This window comes from Remersonia thermophila, chromosome 4, assembly GCF_042764415.1.
Source record: "Remersonia thermophila strain ATCC 22073 chromosome 4, whole genome shotgun sequence".
Lineage (NCBI taxonomy): Eukaryota > Fungi > Ascomycota > Sordariomycetes > Sordariales > Chaetomiaceae > Remersonia > Remersonia thermophila.
The window spans coordinates 1917502-1936157 of NC_092220.1; the positions used below are offsets into that span (position 1 = coordinate 1917502).

An 18656-nucleotide genomic window follows, 5' to 3' on the forward strand; every position below is an offset into this window, starting at 1 on the left:
TCCATGATGGCGCACGGCACTTCCATAGTATGATGGCTGGTACTCGTTGCCTGAGCATCAGGAAATCACGCAGCCATCATGCTCAAAGTGAAACCTCGGTCCATGTTTGGCCATGTCTCCAATGCATGGAGGATTATGAAGCCCATCGTTGTCATACATATCTCTGCGAGTGTCTCTGTGTAATATTACTATCCGAAAACATCGTCCTAAGCAAGACGATCACACCCTTGAGGCTTCACGCCGCTCAACTGAAACGTAACAACACCAGACGTCCTATGATTTTGCACCTGGTTCACGCGGTGTGACCTCTGCGCTGGAAACTGTCCGCCCTCTATCACAATGGATGACTGGAGAACTTGATGTTTCTCTGCCTCCAATCTTCGGCGTTGTCACAGCCCGGCACCCTTCCATGAATAAGAACATTTCCCCGAACAAGAAGCGTGCTTCATGCGGACGCAGCCAACGGTGGGCATCCCGTAACCGGGCTCAGGCTTACTAGAATAATGCAAACGGCACAGGTCATTATAGTATATCCCGCTCAACTTATACCCCATGCCTTTTTGATGAATGCATATGGCTTGGATGAGCCCATTCCATGGAAACGGTCCCTTGTCATCGTTCTAGATGCATAGCCTGTTTCTCTCGGTGGGCCACTCCCCTCTCAACACTCACTCGCCTGGTGCCGGCTTCTCAGACATGGAAATTTATCGTTAATTTTCTCAAAACGGTCAACACGTGAAAAGAAAATGGACGTTTTCGCCTTGCAGCTGACGGTCTCGGGGAGGAACTCTACCTGCATGAGATGAAGGGCTGCCGATTGGTTGAGGGGGCATTCCGGCCAAGGAATAATAAGTTACCTTGGGACCGGCTGACCACTCATAGCAAAAGGGGGCCGCGGGAGAGGAATCGGACATGGCACCAGCAAGCTGGCCTACAGATCAATTGATGCGATGCTGTCCACCGGGTCAGGGACATACATGTGAGAGGTTGCATTTAACGGCACGGGCTCGCCTTGGGTCGTTTTCTTTTCAACACCATGCCATTCTTAATCAACAACTGTGATGGCCCGGACCTGTGAGAGTGCATACGACGGAAAGGAGTGGTTGGAAGCTGTTATTCAAAGGAAGAAAACAACTATCTGATGTGCCTCTCCTGGAGGCTCCTTATATACACGATGGATGCCCAGAATGGCGGTCTGAGCAGGCAGAATGACTGCTGGGGTTCAGGACCGGGGTATGAGTCCCCATAGATCCTGTCACAACAACCCACTTGGGGGAGGGGGGGGGGTGTTATTTGCTGCATGTCATGGAACTTTGGGGGAACAATGTTACCCGCGCAGGCTCCCTCCCCGGTCGATCAGCCTGTTGGTTGTTGGACGAGACCGAGCACCGCCCGGGGTATCACCCGTAGTCAATCATCCTGACCACCCTTCGTCCAGAGCAAGAGGGATTTTGATCTTCTCTCTTCCCGGGGCTCTACGGCATAGGAACGGTGAAGCGCATCCCATTTTTCCCGGACCTCAAAGATGGCCGCCACCACCCTCCGGTCCCTAACCATCGCCGCCGCCGCCGCCGCGGTGGCCACCTTCACGAGCCCTACCTCCGCAACCCTCACGGGCCCCCGATGCCCATCCCGCTTCGCCTGGGAAAACATCCAGCTCACCTCCCAGTCCCTCGCCAAACAAGACGCCGCCCTCTTCGGCTTCGGCAACGCGCACCTCGACCCCCCGCAACCCCGATGCAAGTCCTTCCCCGGCGACCCCTCTTGGCCGTCCGACGCCACCTGGTCACGCTTCAACGCCACCCTCGGCGGCGCCCTCATCAAAACCGTCCCCCTCGCGGCTCCCTGCTACCGCCACCGCCCGGAGTACGACCCCGCGGCGTGCCAGCGCGTCCGCGAGGCCTGGTCCACGCCGCGCCTGCACGTCGACGACCCGTCCTCGGCCATGTTCCCGCTGTACCAGGGCCGGACGTGCATGCCGACGGAGGATCCCGACGCCGGCAACTGCACGCTGGGCGGGTACGCGACGTACTCGGTCCGGGCGGAGAACGCGAGGCAGGTGCAGCTGGCGGTGAACTTTGCGAGGAACGCGAACCTGCGGCTGGTGGTGAAGAACACGGGGCATGACTTCGCGGACAAATCGGTGGGGGCCGGGGCCTTGTCGGTTTGGACGCGGGGGTTGAACGACGTTCGGTTTTGGAGGGACTACAGCTGTGGAGGCTACCGCGGGCCCGCGTTCAAGCTGGGCAGCGGCGTGCTGACGGAGGACGTGTATAAGGCGGCCGAGGAGAACGGGGTGACCGTGGTGGGCGGGGAGTGCCGTGTGAGCTTCCCTGGCTGTTTGCGAAAAGACATTCGACGTGAAGATGTGGCTGATGTGTTGTGTAGACCGTGGGCATTGCCGGGGGCTTCATCGCAGGAGGCGGCCATTCGCCCGTGTCGAGCCTCGTGGGTATGGGAGCCGATCAGGTGCTGTCCATGGAGGTGGTGCTCCCTGATGGGCGCTTCGTGACGGTGAACGAAACGTCGTATCCGGATCTGTTCTGGGCCCTTCGTGGCGCAGGCGGCGGTAAAGAATCCCCATGGTTCTCGCGCATTGGCTGGTTTGATATTGACAAACGGCTGACAGGCACCTACGGCGTTGTGACCTCAATCACCATCCGAGCATACCCCAGGATTCCCGTCACCACCATGAGCTTTGTGTACGCCACCAACCCCAACGTCACGGCCGACACGTTCTTTGCCGGCCTCGGCGCCTACATGAAGTACTTTGACAAGTTCACCGCCGCCGGGGCCTATGGCTACTTTCTGGTCGTCGGCATCGGCCCGGGCCAGTACCTGTTCAGCATGATGCCATTCTGGGCGAACAACATGACCAAGGCCGAGGTCACCGCGCTCGTCACCCCTTACCTCGACGATCTTGCGAACCTGGGCATCCAGGTGACCCCCAACATCACCGAGTATTCCAGCCTGTTCCAGGCATACCAGGGCAGCTTCGGTCCCGAAACCGTCGGTGCCACCGACAGCCACGCTGCGTCCCGCCTCTTTCCGAGGGAGAACTTCCGAGGCGCCAGGCTCAACGCAACCCTCGCTGCCGTGCGTCACGCCATCGAAGGCGGCGGAATCCTGATCGGGTACAACATCCGCGCGGCCCCGAACCCGAACGCCAACCAATACAACAGCGTCAACCCGGCTTGGCGCAAAGCGGCGGCCTTCTTTATCCTGGGCGCGGCGTGGCCGGCGGGCGCCAGCGACGCACAGATCCAGCAGGCTAGCAAGACGCTGACGACGGATTGGATGGAGAAGTGGCGGGCGGTGACGCCGGGGTCGGGGACGTATCTGTCTGAGGCGGACATCAACGAGCCGGACTTTCAGAGGTCGTTCTACGGCGAGTACTATCCGAGGCTGTACGCGTTGAAGAAGAAATATGATCCGAAGGGGGTGTTTTATGCGCCGACGGGCGTTGGGTCAGAGGACTGGTACGTTACGAATCAGAAGAAGTGGATTCCGACGCAGAATGGGAGGTTGTGTAGGAGGAGGTAGTATGATGGCCGGGTGTTGCGGGTTTGGGTGTCTAGATAGACGGTTCAGACTTGGAGGCGGACAATGGCCAGAACTATAGGAAGGAGAGTCTAGCCCCTTGTATTGGGTGCTGATGCTGTCGATCCTGCACCAACGGCCGCGTCACGGGGCGGTTATGGTTCCCTAGAACGTGGAGGAAGTTGGCTGTCCGCGTCAGGAGGAACAGTTCAACAACCCATTGGCCACGACGGTTCGTGTATCACGGCAAAGTGAGGAAGCTGTAGCAGAACCGCCTATTTCGGGTGTCTGGCCGATGAAGGCTGCGCAGGGCCCTGGCTGAGCGTCAGGCGGAGAATAATTCATCAACAATGGTGTCTTCCATGTCTTTGAATTCGACGTTCATTCTCTTGTACTGATTTGGCTCCTGCTCCCGAGACGTCAGTGGCGTGCCTTGCTTCGGAGTGGGAGTGGTGGCATGGGGGAGGCCAAACAGAACGTTTTGAGGTCCTCTTACACAAACCCTAACCCTTCCGAATGGTCGACGTTGGACCCCACCAGCCGTTGAACAAATCCACACTTCAAGCTCATCGACTTCTCATCCAACTGCCCTCGTTCATGCGGTAACGTTACTCACTCATGCAAGCAGGTCTTTTGTTCGACCAGCCAACCATTTTTGAGGTTTTGATTCATTGAGATAATCACTACGTTTCATTCCCGCGTCTCCAGAGCTTCCAGAAGTCCCTTGTTCTCGAGAGTGATACCGCGCCCTGTGGAATCTTCATTCGAGTTCATATTATTAGCGACTGAACATTTGACAGTGACGCTGCACTCACTCATCGCCCGACAACCAACGTCTCATCAAACTCCTCAAACCTTCCACCGCTTCTACCCTCGGATGACACGACAATAAAACGATGCGACTCCGCAAAACCCGCGGCGTCCGCAAGCGCTACGTCGAGGAACCCATCATCTCGGACGATGAAAACAGCAATGATCCGGTCGCCGTGAGAGGGGGCGAGGAGCCCAGCGGCGAAGACGACGGCTTCGAAGCACGTCCTTCAAGGGACAAGGGGCGCCGCCGCAAGAACAACCACGGAGATGATGACGACTATGACGACAACGACGGTGATTACGGCGGCGGTGGTGCCGTGCCGTTCAGCGACGACGACGACGACGACGACGACGACGACGACCAAGACGATACCTCAGATGCCAACCCCTCCTCACCGGCCACGAAACGCACCACCACTACCACCGTCTCAACAACAGCACCAAACACCGCCGGTGCTGCTGCCGCCGCCGCCGCCGCGAGTCCCTTCCCCACCCGCCGCCAGCGCTCCCTCCCGGCCGGCACCTCCATCCTCCAATCCCGCGGCCACTCGTTCCACTCCATCCCCCCCTATCCCTTGGAGACTCGCATCGTGACGCGCGTCTACGCCGGCCCCCTGCGCCGGTACGCGCGGTACAGCGCGCTGCGCGACACCATGTTCGGGCCGGAGCACGAGCGCATCCGCGTGATATGGCAGGTGGAGGTCCGGTTCTCGGGGTTCCCCGTGCTGCCGCCGCGGTGGGGGCCCGAGGACGAGAACGGAGTGGTGAGAAGCCCGTGGGTTGGGGAGGGGTTCGAGAGGGTGCAGGCGAGGCGGGCGGGGCTGTGGTACGACGACTTTTGCGGGCCGGGTGGCCGCGGAGGAAGCCAGAGGGGCAGGGTGCTGGGCAGGGAGGAAGGGGAGGGATGGATGCCGAGAGAGGACAAGGAGGTCGCGGTGCTGCTGGGGAGGTGGGATCGGCAAAAGGAGTACCGGCTACGGCAGGGAGGCTGTTTGGTGACGGCGCAGGACGGGCTGCCGGTGGAGGATCCGGACGGAGCGGGGGAGGAGAGGACGCCGAGCGAGTGGGTGATGGACGTGGGCGGGATACCGCTGGCGGTTGCGTGGGCGCCGCTCGTGAGGCAGGATGTTCAGGTGTTGGCCGTGGCGACGGTGCCGTTCGCCGACCAGGCTCCAAAACCGCCGCCAGGGGCAGCAGGACGGAAGCATGACGCTGCTGCTGCTGCTGCTGCCGCTGCTGCTTATGCAGAGGGCAAAGATGCCAGCCAAAAGATCGGGTGCATTCAGCTCTGGGAGTTTGTGCCGCAAGAACGCCAAGGACAGCTGCCGTCGCCGTCGACACGGCCGCCCCGGTTGCTTGTCGCCCAGTTCTTCGACTGGGGGCGACCAAAGCGAGTCGAGTTTTGCCCCGCGCCCATGGACCCGTGCGGCCTCTACGGCATGATGGCCATCCTCTGCGGAGACGGCAAGGCACGGATCATCGAGGCCAAGGCGATCCAGGGCGCCGAAGCCCCACGTTACGGTATGTGCTCTCTCGGAGGGCTCTCCGCCAAAAAGGTCTTGTTCTCTGCATGTGCCCTATTCAAATTCCCTAACCGTCCGTCTCCGACGCAGAATGGATCGAGTCGCCCGTCGCAACGTTGGGGCTAACCGAGGATTACAACGTCGGCGTGACCTGTCTCGCCTGGGTCAACATCAACCGCGTCGCGCTGGGCCACTCGGACGGCTCCGTGACGCTGTGGTCGATCCACCCGCGGCAGCTGCTGCAGCGCGTGGGCGTGCACACGACCTACGTCATCGACATCTGCTCGGGCTACCCGTCCCACCCGTACCTCGTGGCGTCGGTGCCCGTGGGCGGCTGCGTGACCCTCACGGACCTGTCCCAGCCGAGCAGCGAGATGACCTACTTCCCCGTGCCCTCCATCAGCTTCCAGCCCAACCTCTTGTCCTGGTCCGAGCCCATGCAGGGCTTCATGGCGCTGTACCCCTCGTCCACGCCCAACACCACCGTCGCCTTCCTGCACCACCGCTACTTTTGCCAGGCGCGCAGCATCGCCACGGGGCCCAACGCGCTGACGTGCGTCTCGGCGGGAGCCACCCACCCCTACACGCTCGTCGGCTGCGCCGACGGCACCGTCTTTTCGTGCAACGCCCTGCAGAAGCTCTTCAAGCAAAAGGGCGAGCCCATGTGCAAGCTGCGCGTCTTTGAGCACGAGCACCGGCCGATCGAGCCCGAGGCGGCGCGGGAAGGGTCCGGGTCGCGCGGCGCCGTCAGGATCTTGCAGGGCTTTCTCCCGGAAGAGAATGACGATCCTCGGACGGAGAAGCGCAAGGAGATGAACCTCAAGAAAAAGGCAGCCAAGAGGAAGAAGAAGGCGGCGGCCGCGCGCAAGAAGGGGGGCGGGGAGGACGACTTGTCCGATTTCGACAGGGAGGCCGAGCTTGACGAGAAGCTCGCGTCGCGGGTTGTCATTCACGAGCCGCTGACGCGGGTGACGACGGCTCGGTGGAATCCAAACTTGCAGTTCAGCTGCTGGGCGGCGTGCGCCATGGCGTCGGGCATCATCAAGGTGATGGATCTGGGAGTGGTGGATTAGACGGCACGAGGGGCTGGGACGTAGGATGGCGCCGCCGCAAGGCGCTGCTGTCTATCAAAATCTATCTATTATGCTAGAGAAGACCCCCCCGCTCTATGCCAGCGTATCGCACTGCGCCAGACGGATTCCGTGGTGGTGATCGAACGCCGCAATCATGCCGTACAAGTGCGTTGCCGCCGCCGCCACGACAAAGACGTGGAAGATCTGATGCGAGCTGCCCCAGATGTCAAAAACGCCAGGCCACTTGCGTTCGGGGAACCGGACCTACGTCTGCGTCAGCGCGATCCCGAAGGGGGCTACGACGAACAAAGCCCGCAGGGGTTACTCACCGCATAGATGAAGGCGCCAAATATGTACAGGATGCCCTGGAGAACGACCCAGCCCAGGCCCATCCTTTGGTGAAGGTCGGCGAAGCTCGAGCGCGTGAGGGAATGCAGGATCGGGATGACGCCCGACGCACCCAGCCCGACGAACATGAGCGCCCGGTACGGCCGCCAGTCGGGCATGCGGAAGTGGTCAAACCACGAGACCACCAGGCATCCCAGCCCCAGCAGGATGATCTAGCGGCAGGTCAGTCCTCGTTCGTCGCGTACTCCAAAAAGAAAAGGCATCGTATCCGAGAAAGCTTACCAAGCCCAGATAGAGCGTCAGGAGGCCGGCTTCGCAGTAAAACGCATACCACAGGGGCGCCACATAGCTCCCGACGATCAAAAACACGATGCCCGAATAATCCAGCTTGTTCCCCCACTTTGCAACGCTCTCGCTGTGGTTGCTCAGGGTATGAAACGCCGCGCTCGCGCCCAGGCACGCCGTCGCGCCCGCAAAGAAGCAGGCAAACGCCACGGCATCCCCGGGGGTGGCCGTCGCGTACCGGGGCGCCACCACCTCGCTCACCAGCCACCTCGCGCCGACGGCGAAGAACGCCAGGCAGCCGAGCAGGTGCGTCCAGATGTTGACCGTCTCGTTGTGCACGTGCAGCAGGCTGCGCAGGGACGCGCGGAAGGAGTTGGAGGTGGGCCGGTAGCCGCTCAGGATGGACGGGTTGTCGCGGCGCCAGGCGGGGAGGTCGTCCCAGTGCAGGAGGTGGGTGAGGGCGGTGGCGATGGTGGTTTCGAGCTCGGCAGCCTTGTGGAGGAGGAGCTCGGTGGTGGAGGGGCGGCGGGCGCGGCGGTCGCGGTTGGGGGGCGGGTCGGCGTGGTCTTCTTCGTCCGATGCTGATGCTGATGCTGACGCTGACGCTGAGGCTGAGGCCGAGGCTGATGCTGACTCCCCGTGCGATTGCCGGTGCCGAGCCCGAGGCTCCGATATGTCCGGCCCGGCGGCGGAGCTGGAGCCGGTGCCGACGCCGGTGCCCTTGGCTTTGGCGCGGGATCTGGCGGTGCCGTTTCTCGGCATGGTGCGGAATGTGGCGGATGGCAGAGCTGATGTTCGAGCCAAGCTACCACCTAGGTACGACACGTTCCTGCGGCTCAGTGGATGGCGGGACGGAATGCGTCTTGTCGTTTGCTCGAGGTGGTGGGCTAATATCCAATGCCGAGCCGTTCCCCTCCCACACCCAAAGCACGAGATGGGAGTTCCAATAGTTAATAATATGCAGGAGAAGCGGAAAATGGGGGGAAAGGGGGAAAACGGTAACTATAATTCTGGAACGGAGATGGGTGCCTTAGGGAGTGTAAGGTACGGTAGTTTTCCCTTTCAGCCGTTGAGAATGGTCTTCTCTCCTGCTTCTAGAAGGCCCGTTCTATGCTCAACACTCCGTTCACTGGGCCCGACAGCTGTGGATCGGCCTTGAACTCTTGACGCCCGCCGTGTGGACTGCATCCACTTTTTTTTTTTTTTGTTGGGGTGGATTCTCCAGGCACTCACCACCACCCGACTTGCCCTTGCCTAGTAAAAAAAAAAGAAAAAAAAGAGAGAGAGCATGTGCTTCTCAGCAGCAGAAGCCGAGAGGCTGTCATCAGCTGGCTGCCAGCTGGTGGTATTTGGGTGACACCTGACAAGCCTTCAAGTATCTGCCCAGGACGGGAGGAGCCAGCCTCATATGAGCCCATCCTCGTCCCCTTACACGCCAAAGTCATCGCCGCTCGTCAACCTGACATCTTTCATCATCTCACACCGACTGGATCCCCCCCCTCTCTCTCCCCCGGTCCTTTTCTCCTTTCTGAACCCAAGTCCTTCGGTCCCTCTCTTGCGTTCAATCGCCCACTTCCCATCTCCCAGTTTCCCATCGCTTCTTGTTGCCGTTTTGTTGTTTGCCATCATCGACCCACCAGCATCTTCGGTTCCCAGGTCCTCGGCTGCAAATGTCACCATTCTTGCATCCCCGCGGTTCGCTTCCGTCGACATCATGGGCCGCCTTGCCACGTTTCGGGGTGCCCTGCAAACCGGCATCAAGCGATGTCATGTCATCGTCAAGGCTCAGAAAAACCAAAAAAAAAGAAAAACCACAAACCAAAACGACCCCGCTATGAGAGCGCGACATGGTGAGCACTAACAAGAACTCGCCCTGGTGACGAGAGAGAGAGATTGTCGCGCGGGGCAAGGGAACCGGACCACAATCACCTGCTCGATACGTTCAAAACACATGCATCACCTTCTCGTTCCTTCAGGCCGCCGAGAGCTGCGCCAAGTGCCTGGCATATTGCCTGCAGACAAGCGGTACGGTTGTACCGGACCAGCGGACGGGGCCAACCATCCACGGCGGGACTGCGTCCTCGTTCCAGGAACGGCAGCGAGCTTGCACGCTTCGCCGCTGCTGCTCGGTTCCGTCTCCAAATACCCGGATCACTGCTCTCCTCGTCCAACTTTATTTCTATTCTTGGACCTCGTTATAAGACAAGTTGCATCCGCTGCGCTCCCGCGCGCAACACCACCTTCCGGAAGACAAGTGTCGACTCGTCAAAGGACGGGGGGGAATCTCCCTCAGCATCACAAATCACATCACGACCTTGAAACGCAACGTCCAAGCGAAACTTTCGCGGGACCTCCCGGAGAACGAGTCCCTTGCCGGAACGAGAAACGGCCCGGCGACCATGGCCCCGCGCTGCTAGCGAGCGAGCGAGCGACTTTGACGTTCGGAGCCCCCCTCGCCCATCATGCATTCCGGTCAGGTCGTCGCCGATGTGACCCTGTTGGGCAACCCTCGGCACCCGAAACCCTTCGCTGCCCTTCGTGCGGCCATGGATGAGCCCAACAATTTGCAACAATTTGCATCGTGGGGCTTTGAGGACACGCCAGCGCCAGCGACATTGGCCACCCGTGGTCTCCGGTCCCCCCCCCCCCCCCCCTGGGGACCCCAAGGCGATATTTCACCGGGCTTGTCGTTTGTCGCCCTTCCCCGTGGGGACGTGAACCCCCGGACCGGGACCGCAAAACACCACGCCGGGCCAAAAATAGCACGACCCGCAACCTCCGGTACCTCGACAGGAGAATGGCCGGTACGTTGCGGTCGTCGACCGCCGACACTCCCAAAACTGGCTGGTTCGCGATGCGGATATGGAAACCGTTGTAACGGTGCGACGTTTTAGCTCCGGGTCGCCTCTCAACCGTCGTCCTCTGGGCAGGCCCGAGACTGGCTAGACATTGAGACAAGCTCGGCCAAGAGCCCCGGATAAATACAGCGACCATCCCAACTCCGGGTCGTGCCCTGGCTCTTTCATCTATTTCATATTGAGCGAGATTGTCGCCACCAAACAATGCACATCGCCGCGCAGACATGCGACGACCTGCACCACACTTCGACTTGTCGTGGAAGCGGGGCGGCTCCAATATATCATAGGTAGCTTCTATAAATACTCCGTCGTAGGCGATGGACACGCTGGAGACCGATCGTGAGCACGACATCGATGGCTCGCTTATAGACGTGTCGTCTATATCAACGCTCGCAAGGTCCGTCGTCGAGCCGCGGTGCCTGCTTTCTCTTTGTGGCCGCAGACTCTGCCGACGACGAAGCGAAACCTCCCCACCCCTCCCCCCTCCCCCCGGAGCCGACGCACCTCCGCTCCAGCCATGGTCGCCTCGGCTCTTGCTTTGTCCCTGATCGGCATCAGTGCCGTCCAGGCGCTGCCCACATCATCCAAGACCGTCACCCGCCGGCAAATCTGGCTTGGGGATGGCTCGACCACTCTCGTCCCCGGCGGCGAGGAGACTCTTCCCAAATGCCTGGTGGACCTCAACGGCAAGCCCATCAAGCAGCAACCACCCTGCCTTCTGCCCCCTATTACGGGGGAGATCAAGCCTTCCACCAAAAGCAAGAGGCAGATCCTCATCGGCGACCCGACCACCATCATTATCCCCGGCCAAGGAGAGTTCCCCGTCTGCCTTGTCGATGTCCCGCTGCGGGAACAACCGCCATGCATCCTGCTTCCTATCCCTGGCGAGATTAAGCCTTCCAACAAGAGGCAAGCCGTCATCGGCGAGCCAACCACCGTCTTGGTCCCGGGCATCGGCGAGGTGCCCGTGTGCCTGCTAGACGTCCCCCTTCGGCCGCAGCTCCCCTGCCTCCTGCCCCCTATCACGGGGGAGATCAAGCCCTCCACCAAGAGCAAGAGGCAGATCCTTATCGGTGATCCGACTACTATCTTCATCCCCGGCCAGGGCGAGTTCCCCGTCTGCCTTGTGGATGTGCCGTTGAAGGAGCAGCCTCCCTGCATCCTTCTCCCTATCCCCGGAGAGATCAAGCCCGCGACCAAGACCAAGCGCCAGGCGGTTATCGGCGAGCCGACTACGGTCTTGGTCCCGGGCATCGGCGAGGTGCCTGTCTGCCTGCTGGACGTTCCCCTCAGGCCGCAACTCCCCTGCCTGCTGCCTCCCATCACGGGCCCGATCGTACCGTCTACCAAGAGCAAGAGGCAGATCCTTATCGGTGACCCGACCACCATCTTCATCCCCGGCCAGGGCGAGTTCCCCGTCTGCCTCGTGGATGTGCCGCTGAAGGAGCAGCCTCCCTGCATCCTTCTCCCCATCCCCGGCGAGATCAAGCCGTCCAACAAGAACAAGAAGCGGCAATTTGTCATCGGTGACCCCTCGAACGGCGGCGGCATCATCATCCCCGGCCAACCCGAGTTGCCTCCCTGCCTGGTCGACGTCCCCCTGAAGGAACAGCCGCCCTGCTTCCTTCCGCCCATCACCGGCCCCATCAGCCCTCCCTTCCTCGAGCCCACCTTTGAGAAGCGCGATGTCGAGGCCGACGTGGATGTCGAGGCCCTGAAGGAGGCCTACTTCGTCCTGGCTGAGGCCGCCGCCAAGACGCAGCCTTCCTTCACCAACTGGCTCGTCCTGAAGCAACTCAAGGATGTCATCGTCCAGTATGCCCCGTCCACCTCCCTGACGGTCGACGCGGCCCGCCACCCCAAGCGCCAGCTGCTCACCAGCGATGACAACTGCGATCCCCTCGACCTCTTGGCCCTGCGCTCGTCCCTGGCGGTCCTCCTGACCGCCTACCCCAACCCGGCCGAGACCCCGCTCAACATCTACCTCATTCAGCAGGTCATGGTCGCGGCCCTCCAGATGTGCGGCGTGACGATCCCCGGCTGGACCGACATCATTCCGGCCCCCACCATTTCGGCCGGCCCCATCGTTCCGCAGCCCACCGTCTCGGGCGGCCCTCTTGTTCCCCAGCCTACCGTCTCGGGCGGCCCTCTTGTTCCCCAGCCTACCGTCTCGGGCGGCCCTCTTGTTCCCCAGCCTACCGTCTCGGGCGGCCCTCTTGTTCCCCAGCCTACCGTCTCGGGCGGCCCTCTTGTTCCCCAGCCTACCGTCTCGGGCGGCCCTCTTGTTCCCCAGCCTACCGTCTCGGGCGGCCCTATCGTCCCTGACCCCATCGAGACCGCCATTCCCACCGCTTCCGAGCCGGTTGAGACCACCGTCACCCCTGAGCCGGTTGAGACCTCCGAGCCTGTGAAGACCTCCGAGCCGGTTGAGACCATCACTGTCACCCCTGAGCCTGTGGAGACCAGCACTGCCACCTCCGAGGCCGTCGAAACCAGCACTTCCACCTCGGAAGCTGTCGAGACCGGCAGCTCCACGCTCAGCCCTGACCCAACCGTGACCGGCGGTCCCATTGTTCCGGACCCTACCGTGCCTGGCGGTCCCCTCATCCCGGACCCTACCGTCTCTGGCGGGCCCCTCGTCCCGGAAACCCCCATTCCCGGCGGTCCCATTGTGCCCAGCACCAAGATGAAGCGGCAGTCCATTGTCGCCGACCCGGAGGCCCTGCTCGACGCCCTCAAGACCCTTGAGGAGGCGTACGGCAGCTACGGCAGCGGGACCATCCCCACGCCCGTTTTCCTTGTGATGGTGAACATTGTCACCATCCTGCAGACCCACGGCGTCGTGGTGCCGGGGTGGCCGCCTATTCTTGGCGACGGGACCGTGACGATTGGTCCGTCCACTTGAGTGTAAGGACGGTGGTTAGGTAGAAAGGAAGGGGGCTCAGCGCCCGGAGGGATGGTGATGAGCGATAAGTAGGAAACAGGGAATAGAGGACCGTGAGATATATCCATCCCGCTGTGGGTGGGCAGAGAGATAGATGTGGAGCGTTGGTTGATCATGATGACGACGATGGATAGGCAGTGAGAAGGGTTCACGGCGCCAGCTTGATCTGGTTTGCGGTGGTGGCGAGGACCAACCCCCCCCCCCTTTTTTTTATTTTTCTTGCCTACCTTACCTACGTCTTTTATTACTTCCGTGTTTTTGTCGGGAAATGCTTTGTATCTTATTTTTCTTTTCTTGTTCATGTCGTCAAGAGTTTATCAACACAAGGCTTGATTGATTTGGCGAAGCGTCCCTGATACTGAGGGCCGGTTATACAGATGGTGATGCAGCGAGATCAATGTGTATTGCTGGCCAGCCACCTACTGCTCCTCCTGTTCTCTTGACGCCTCGCCGACGGCTGTAGGGTTGTTGTGTCATAGCAGTGACTTTGTATCCTCGAGAGCTGGTTTCGACCTGTAGCCCATGTGCGTGTGTGTGTGTGCAACGGGTTCGGCAAGCCTAGGCTAATTGCAGGGAGTGCTTGACGCACATGATCCGACAGCACTGGATGCGGTGCGCGCTATGATTGTGGCGACGCTGGCGTCCCAAGGTCTTGCATGGACCTTAAACCTACTACTACTGCTACCACTACTACCTCGACGACCAACAGGTTCATCACCAAGCCTCTTGGATCTGGCCTCTCCGCGACGGCAAGGAAGGAGATACCGTGGCGAGATGCTCCAGCGACAGCGCCCGTTGTGTTGGCATGTTCCTCCTCGCTTGGTTTCTCCGCTCCCCCTTTTTTTTTTCCCGCCGGTTGCCTTTGGTACCAAGAGGAGGAGGGAAATGGGAAAGGGAGGGAGAGAGAGAGAGAGAAAGCTCTGGCCCAACAAGGCCTGTTCGGCAGGTTGGTAGGATCCCGGCTACCCAGGTTTGGGAGAGGGAAGAGCTCCCCCTGCCTGTCCTGGTTGCTAAGATGGCTCGGCGACAACAACGACGACGACAACGACGACGACAAGGCCGCAAGAGGACGGGGGCCGGCAGCAAACCGACAGACGGACGAGGCCACACGTTCGGCAAACCCCACAGCAACAAGATAGCCAGGTTGGTGGTTCGCTCCACGTGTCTGTCTGCCTTCATGGTCGGCAAATGCCTGGTATGCCTGGTTCGGTTTGGATATTACGGTATGGTCATCGATCTTGCGTGGGAACCCTGTTCGACCACTCAAGCCATGTGTGCAAATGTGGACACTCTGATATCAAGGGCCCTGGGTTCAAGGTCTTGTACAGTGCTTGATGGCATGCGGGTAGGGTAGGTACTCGCAAGCCTTGTGTCCTCCCCCCGGCGGACGCTCCAACGAAACCGATATGCAACGGTCGCTGCTTGGAACTAGCCGCCGGAATAATTCCGGTGAACCCGGGGTTGCGATCGGGGTTTCGGGTCCGGGTCCATGTCCGGGTCCGGGTCCGGGTCCCGGCCATGCGCCAGGGCCAGGGCCAGGATCAGGATCAGGATCACGATCAGGGTCAGGGTCAGGGTCAGGGCCCGAGAGGAAACTCCCCAGGAGGAGGAGGAGGAGGAGAGTACGGTGGGGCCGGCCGGCCCCGGGCTTCCCGGGCTTGAACCCGGGAGGTGATCCTCCATCCCCATCGAGCGCTGGCGATCGGGCACGTACGTGTCCCTACCTAGGTGCCTTACCTACTACACCCTACATACATGGATGCTTGCCGACGGGACACTTCGGCGGGGCTGGGCACACCGCTTTGCGGGCAAGTGCTTCGTGTACCTGCCTGCGCAGCAAGTCGCAAGACGTTGAGCTGCTAGTCAGCGGCCACATGGTGGTGCGCAGCTCGATCTACCGTAGGCGCCCCCGCTTGGATCGATTGCCATGTGCTAAGTAAGATAGGTAAAGGTAGGGGGTAGCTCTTTGAGAGTAGCATGCCCCACCGTTGCATCTCAGGCAGTCGAGCTCAGCGGGCTGCGCGCGCTTGCGTGCATGGGCGTCGTGGGTGAGAGTGATAAGGTGTATGTACCGTCCGAGGTTCAACCGCCAAGAGGAAGGATGAACCATGAAGGAGGCGCTAACACGCCATCATAGCCAACCCGGCTTGCAGCTCCCGTTGAAAACATGGAATGGCCCTTCTTTTCCCTGGCCGTTCGATGCACCGGAAGCCGTACTCGGACCCTTCGAGGCGTCCGAGCTGAACTTCAACCCTTCGGGTGTGTGTGTGTGTGTTTTCATCCGAGTGGTTTCTACAACCTCAAGCAACCTTCACCGCCAGATGCGGTCGAACGGTTTACGTTGCTGTCGTTCTGCCGTGTGGCAGCCCAACAGCAACGCTAACTTACCTAATGCAACCTCTTGCTTAACCTAGGGACGACGGCGGACGTGGGGACACACACACGCCCCGGGTCGCGCTGGAGCAGGTGCATGAATCTCGGCGCTGCACCAGGCCGTTTGAGACGTGCGACTGGACGGAATGAATTGCGGCGGATCCGTTGATGGGCCGACTTGTTCGGAGGACCCAGCGGACCCCCCCCCCCCCCCCGGCCCCTCCCGGACGGCCGATGCGCAGCGGCGGACAAGGCGGGCCACGGAGATGGTTGGGAAGATCGGGGGCCCGCGGCGTTGAAACACGTTCCCTGGCTGGCGTTTGCTGATTTCATCGGCTGAGCTGACGTAGCAGCCGCTTTGTGAACCCTCACGGAACCGAAGGGTGGTGGAGCGTTGGAGCACTTGCAGCGGACGGGCTCCATGGATCCTTCGGTTGGCAAGCCCGCCTAGTACGCAGTAATAGCTGAGATGGACCAGAAGGCCCCGCAGTTGAATCCCGATCGGGCTGCGTCATCGAAGTGGCGTATGCGAACTGCCGGACGATGGAGGCCTGCTCCAGTTCTTTGTGGTTTTTCCCTCGTCAGGCCTCCTCCTAGACAAGCAAACGGGGCGATCGGTGGCGAGTCCAACAGCCGGCTTCCTTGTCGCTGCTTGGTCACACAACCATCTTGCTCCGGTGCTCCATCTGATCTACGATCCTCTGTTTGTTTCAACTCACCCTGGGCCTGCAAAGTCACCATCCCAGGAGCCACCAGGTAGAAGCGAACGGGAAGTCCGGGCCCGGGAGGGAACGAATGAGTGAATGACGAAACGCTCGCCTTTGTCCGTCTCCATTGTCTGTCATCTGCCGATCCCGTGATGATGACGGATGGCAAAGAGGCTGAGCCAACGGGCAGATGACAAAGCAGCCGTCTCTTTGTTCTAACCCCTCGGGGGGGGGGGGGGGGGGGGTTTTTTGTGTCAACTTCGGGGTCTGGTCTGATGGCCGAAAGAGCGCGTGCTGAGTATGGGATGGCCCGGCGCGGCTTTCTTAGTCCGATGTTCTGGTGAGAGAGATTTGAGTCGAAGCAAGCGACGAAAAGGTGATTGAGATGCAGATGACAAAGCGTAGCGAGTCGAGCTCGATGGTGAAATCGGGCCGCCGAGTAACAGGAAACAGAGAAGGGATCCATCCATTCATTCGTTTCTTCGTTTCTGTATTCACCACCTTGATACCTTACCTTCATCGAGAGGGTCATGGAATATCCTTCCTAATCGGGACGACGCTCAAGTCCAGGCATCGCAGCAATGGAAGACAAAACCTGCAGGGACGCCAGGGAGAGAGAAGGAGAGAGAAAGCGATGGAGGGAGCTGAAAGCTGTGTACTACTAGAAAGCTGCGTACTGTGCTGGGGAAGGCTAAGGCACGGTGCAAGACCGTTACGGACAAGCCTGGAATCCCCTTTCCTCTGGTACGGTATCTATGCTCCGTAACAGGTACTCCGTGCTCCGAAACGTTACCTATAGTATAGTATAGCTTCAGTGCCTAATTACCTACAGTATACAGTCTCCCCAGGTAGGCAGAAAGCCCAAAGGGGAGAGGGGAAGGCGATGGAAACAAAAGGCAAACACGCTCAACGTGACACACGCCACATTCGCTGATGCTTGCTGCTGCTTGCTGCTGCAACCCACACAAACCACAAACCGTCAACGGCCGGCAAGCGAACAAATGCCCCATGGAGAGAAGAGGACCTCCCCACACACACACCTCTCTGTGCATGGTGCAAGCCTCACTTCTCTCACCCTCACCCTCACCCTCACTCTTACCTTCATCCATCTCCATACGCCCTCCCCTCCATCTCCCCGAGGGCCCCTGGCTCGATGTGTAAGTATGTACATACACAGTAGCAGCAAGTAGTCTGGCTCAATCCGTGCTGGTGCGTCGCAGCCAATCTGCAGGCAGGCCTGCAAAAAAGGCTCAAGGCGGGCAGCCTCTGCCCAATCCCCAGCCATCCAGGCCCGCATCCCTCCCATCGGTGGCGCGGCCGGAACCAAACCTCGGCGCCGCTACATGGCTAGCTTTGCATGCAGGGTAAAAAAAAAAAGTAGGGCGACGTGGCGCATTGGAGCATGGGCCTATGGTTGGCTAGGTAGGTGGTTTTGTTGTCTTGGATGATGGGGGATGGGGGATGCTTGTTTGTGTTTGCCCAGCCAGCCAGTAGGGGAACGGAGGCGTGAAGAGTGGTGGTGGTGGTGGTGATGATGATGATGACGGTGATGAGGATGGTGAGTGGTGAAGGGCGGTGGTGTCGGACCAACGCCCGGCTTCCGTGAGAGGAAACGGGGCTGTCGAAGCGAAGGAGAACCTGACAAGCCATTCTTGGCTCGCTCAGGCCGCTCCTTGCGGCCGACCTGCCCCCCCGAGGGCGAGTCGATTGTACGGACGGATGCTACCCTCCTCGTCCTGCACGACATGCTTTGCAGAAATTGAGATGCGAGGGGGATGAGCCCGTGACTTTCGGCTTCCTTCCAGTGGCTGCCTTGCGGATCACGATGGCAGGGTGACGGTGACGGTGGACGGTGATGATGATGACGATGACCGTGGCAAGGCAGGATCGAGGTCTACAGGAACCCAGCCAGCTTACACCGTAAACCATACTACAGTAAGGTCGGTGGTGAGCCGGAGGGCACGTTTTTTTGATGTTGGATCCCTCCGTCGCTCCATGGAGTCACAACACCACCGCCACCACCACCACCACCACCACCACCACCACCACCACCCGCTCAAAAGGACCTTTCGAGACCTTGTCTCTCTGTCCATGCTACCTTCTCTTTAATTACCGCGGTTACTGCGGCAGCGGGTAAGTCAACAGGATAAGGCCCAGCCCCGGGTCTGATATCTACCGCGTACTGTGTAGCA

General features: G+C 60.3%; 5 protein-coding genes across 5 annotated transcripts; 4 read left to right on the top strand and 1 right to left on the bottom strand.

Annotated features, from left to right (window-relative positions):
* Nucleotides 1-1525: 1525 nt before the first annotated feature.
* VTJ83DRAFT_4684 (uncharacterized protein) lies at nucleotides 1526-3543 on the top strand (the record flags this gene model as incomplete). Its single annotated transcript, XM_071011200.1, has 3 exons — nucleotides 1526-2323; nucleotides 2389-2569; nucleotides 2630-3543. 3 exons carry the CDS (start codon nucleotides 1526-1528, stop codon nucleotides 3541-3543), a joined length of 1893 nt encoding a protein of 630 aa, XP_070866134.1.
* An 893-nt stretch (nucleotides 3544-4436) lies between these two features.
* On the top strand, nucleotides 4437-6949 carry VTJ83DRAFT_4685 (uncharacterized protein; the record flags this gene model as incomplete). The annotated part of the gene is made up of 2 exons (XM_071011201.1): nucleotides 4437-5874; nucleotides 5967-6949. The coding sequence occupies 2 exons, from the start codon at nucleotides 4437-4439 to the stop codon at nucleotides 6947-6949; spliced, it is 2421 nt and encodes an 806-aa protein (XP_070866135.1).
* A 93-nt stretch (nucleotides 6950-7042) lies between these two features.
* On the bottom strand, nucleotides 7043-8344 carry VTJ83DRAFT_4686 (uncharacterized protein; the record flags this gene model as incomplete). The annotated part of the gene is made up of 3 exons (XM_071011202.1): nucleotides 7043-7213; nucleotides 7279-7509; nucleotides 7580-8344. 3 exons carry the CDS (start codon nucleotides 8342-8344, stop codon nucleotides 7043-7045), a joined length of 1167 nt encoding a protein of 388 aa, XP_070866136.1.
* A 1189-nt stretch (nucleotides 8345-9533) lies between these two features.
* VTJ83DRAFT_4687 (uncharacterized protein) lies at nucleotides 9534-10136 on the top strand (the record flags this gene model as incomplete). The annotated part of the gene is made up of 1 exon (XM_071011203.1): nucleotides 9534-10136. One exon carries the CDS (start codon nucleotides 9534-9536, stop codon nucleotides 10134-10136), a length of 603 nt encoding a protein of 200 aa, XP_070866137.1.
* An 821-nt stretch (nucleotides 10137-10957) lies between these two features.
* Nucleotides 10958-13345, top strand: VTJ83DRAFT_4688 (uncharacterized protein; the record flags this gene model as incomplete). Its single annotated transcript, XM_071011204.1, has 1 exon — nucleotides 10958-13345. One exon carries the CDS (start codon nucleotides 10958-10960, stop codon nucleotides 13343-13345), a length of 2388 nt encoding a protein of 795 aa, XP_070866138.1.
* Between the last annotated feature and the right edge of the window lie 5311 nt (nucleotides 13346-18656).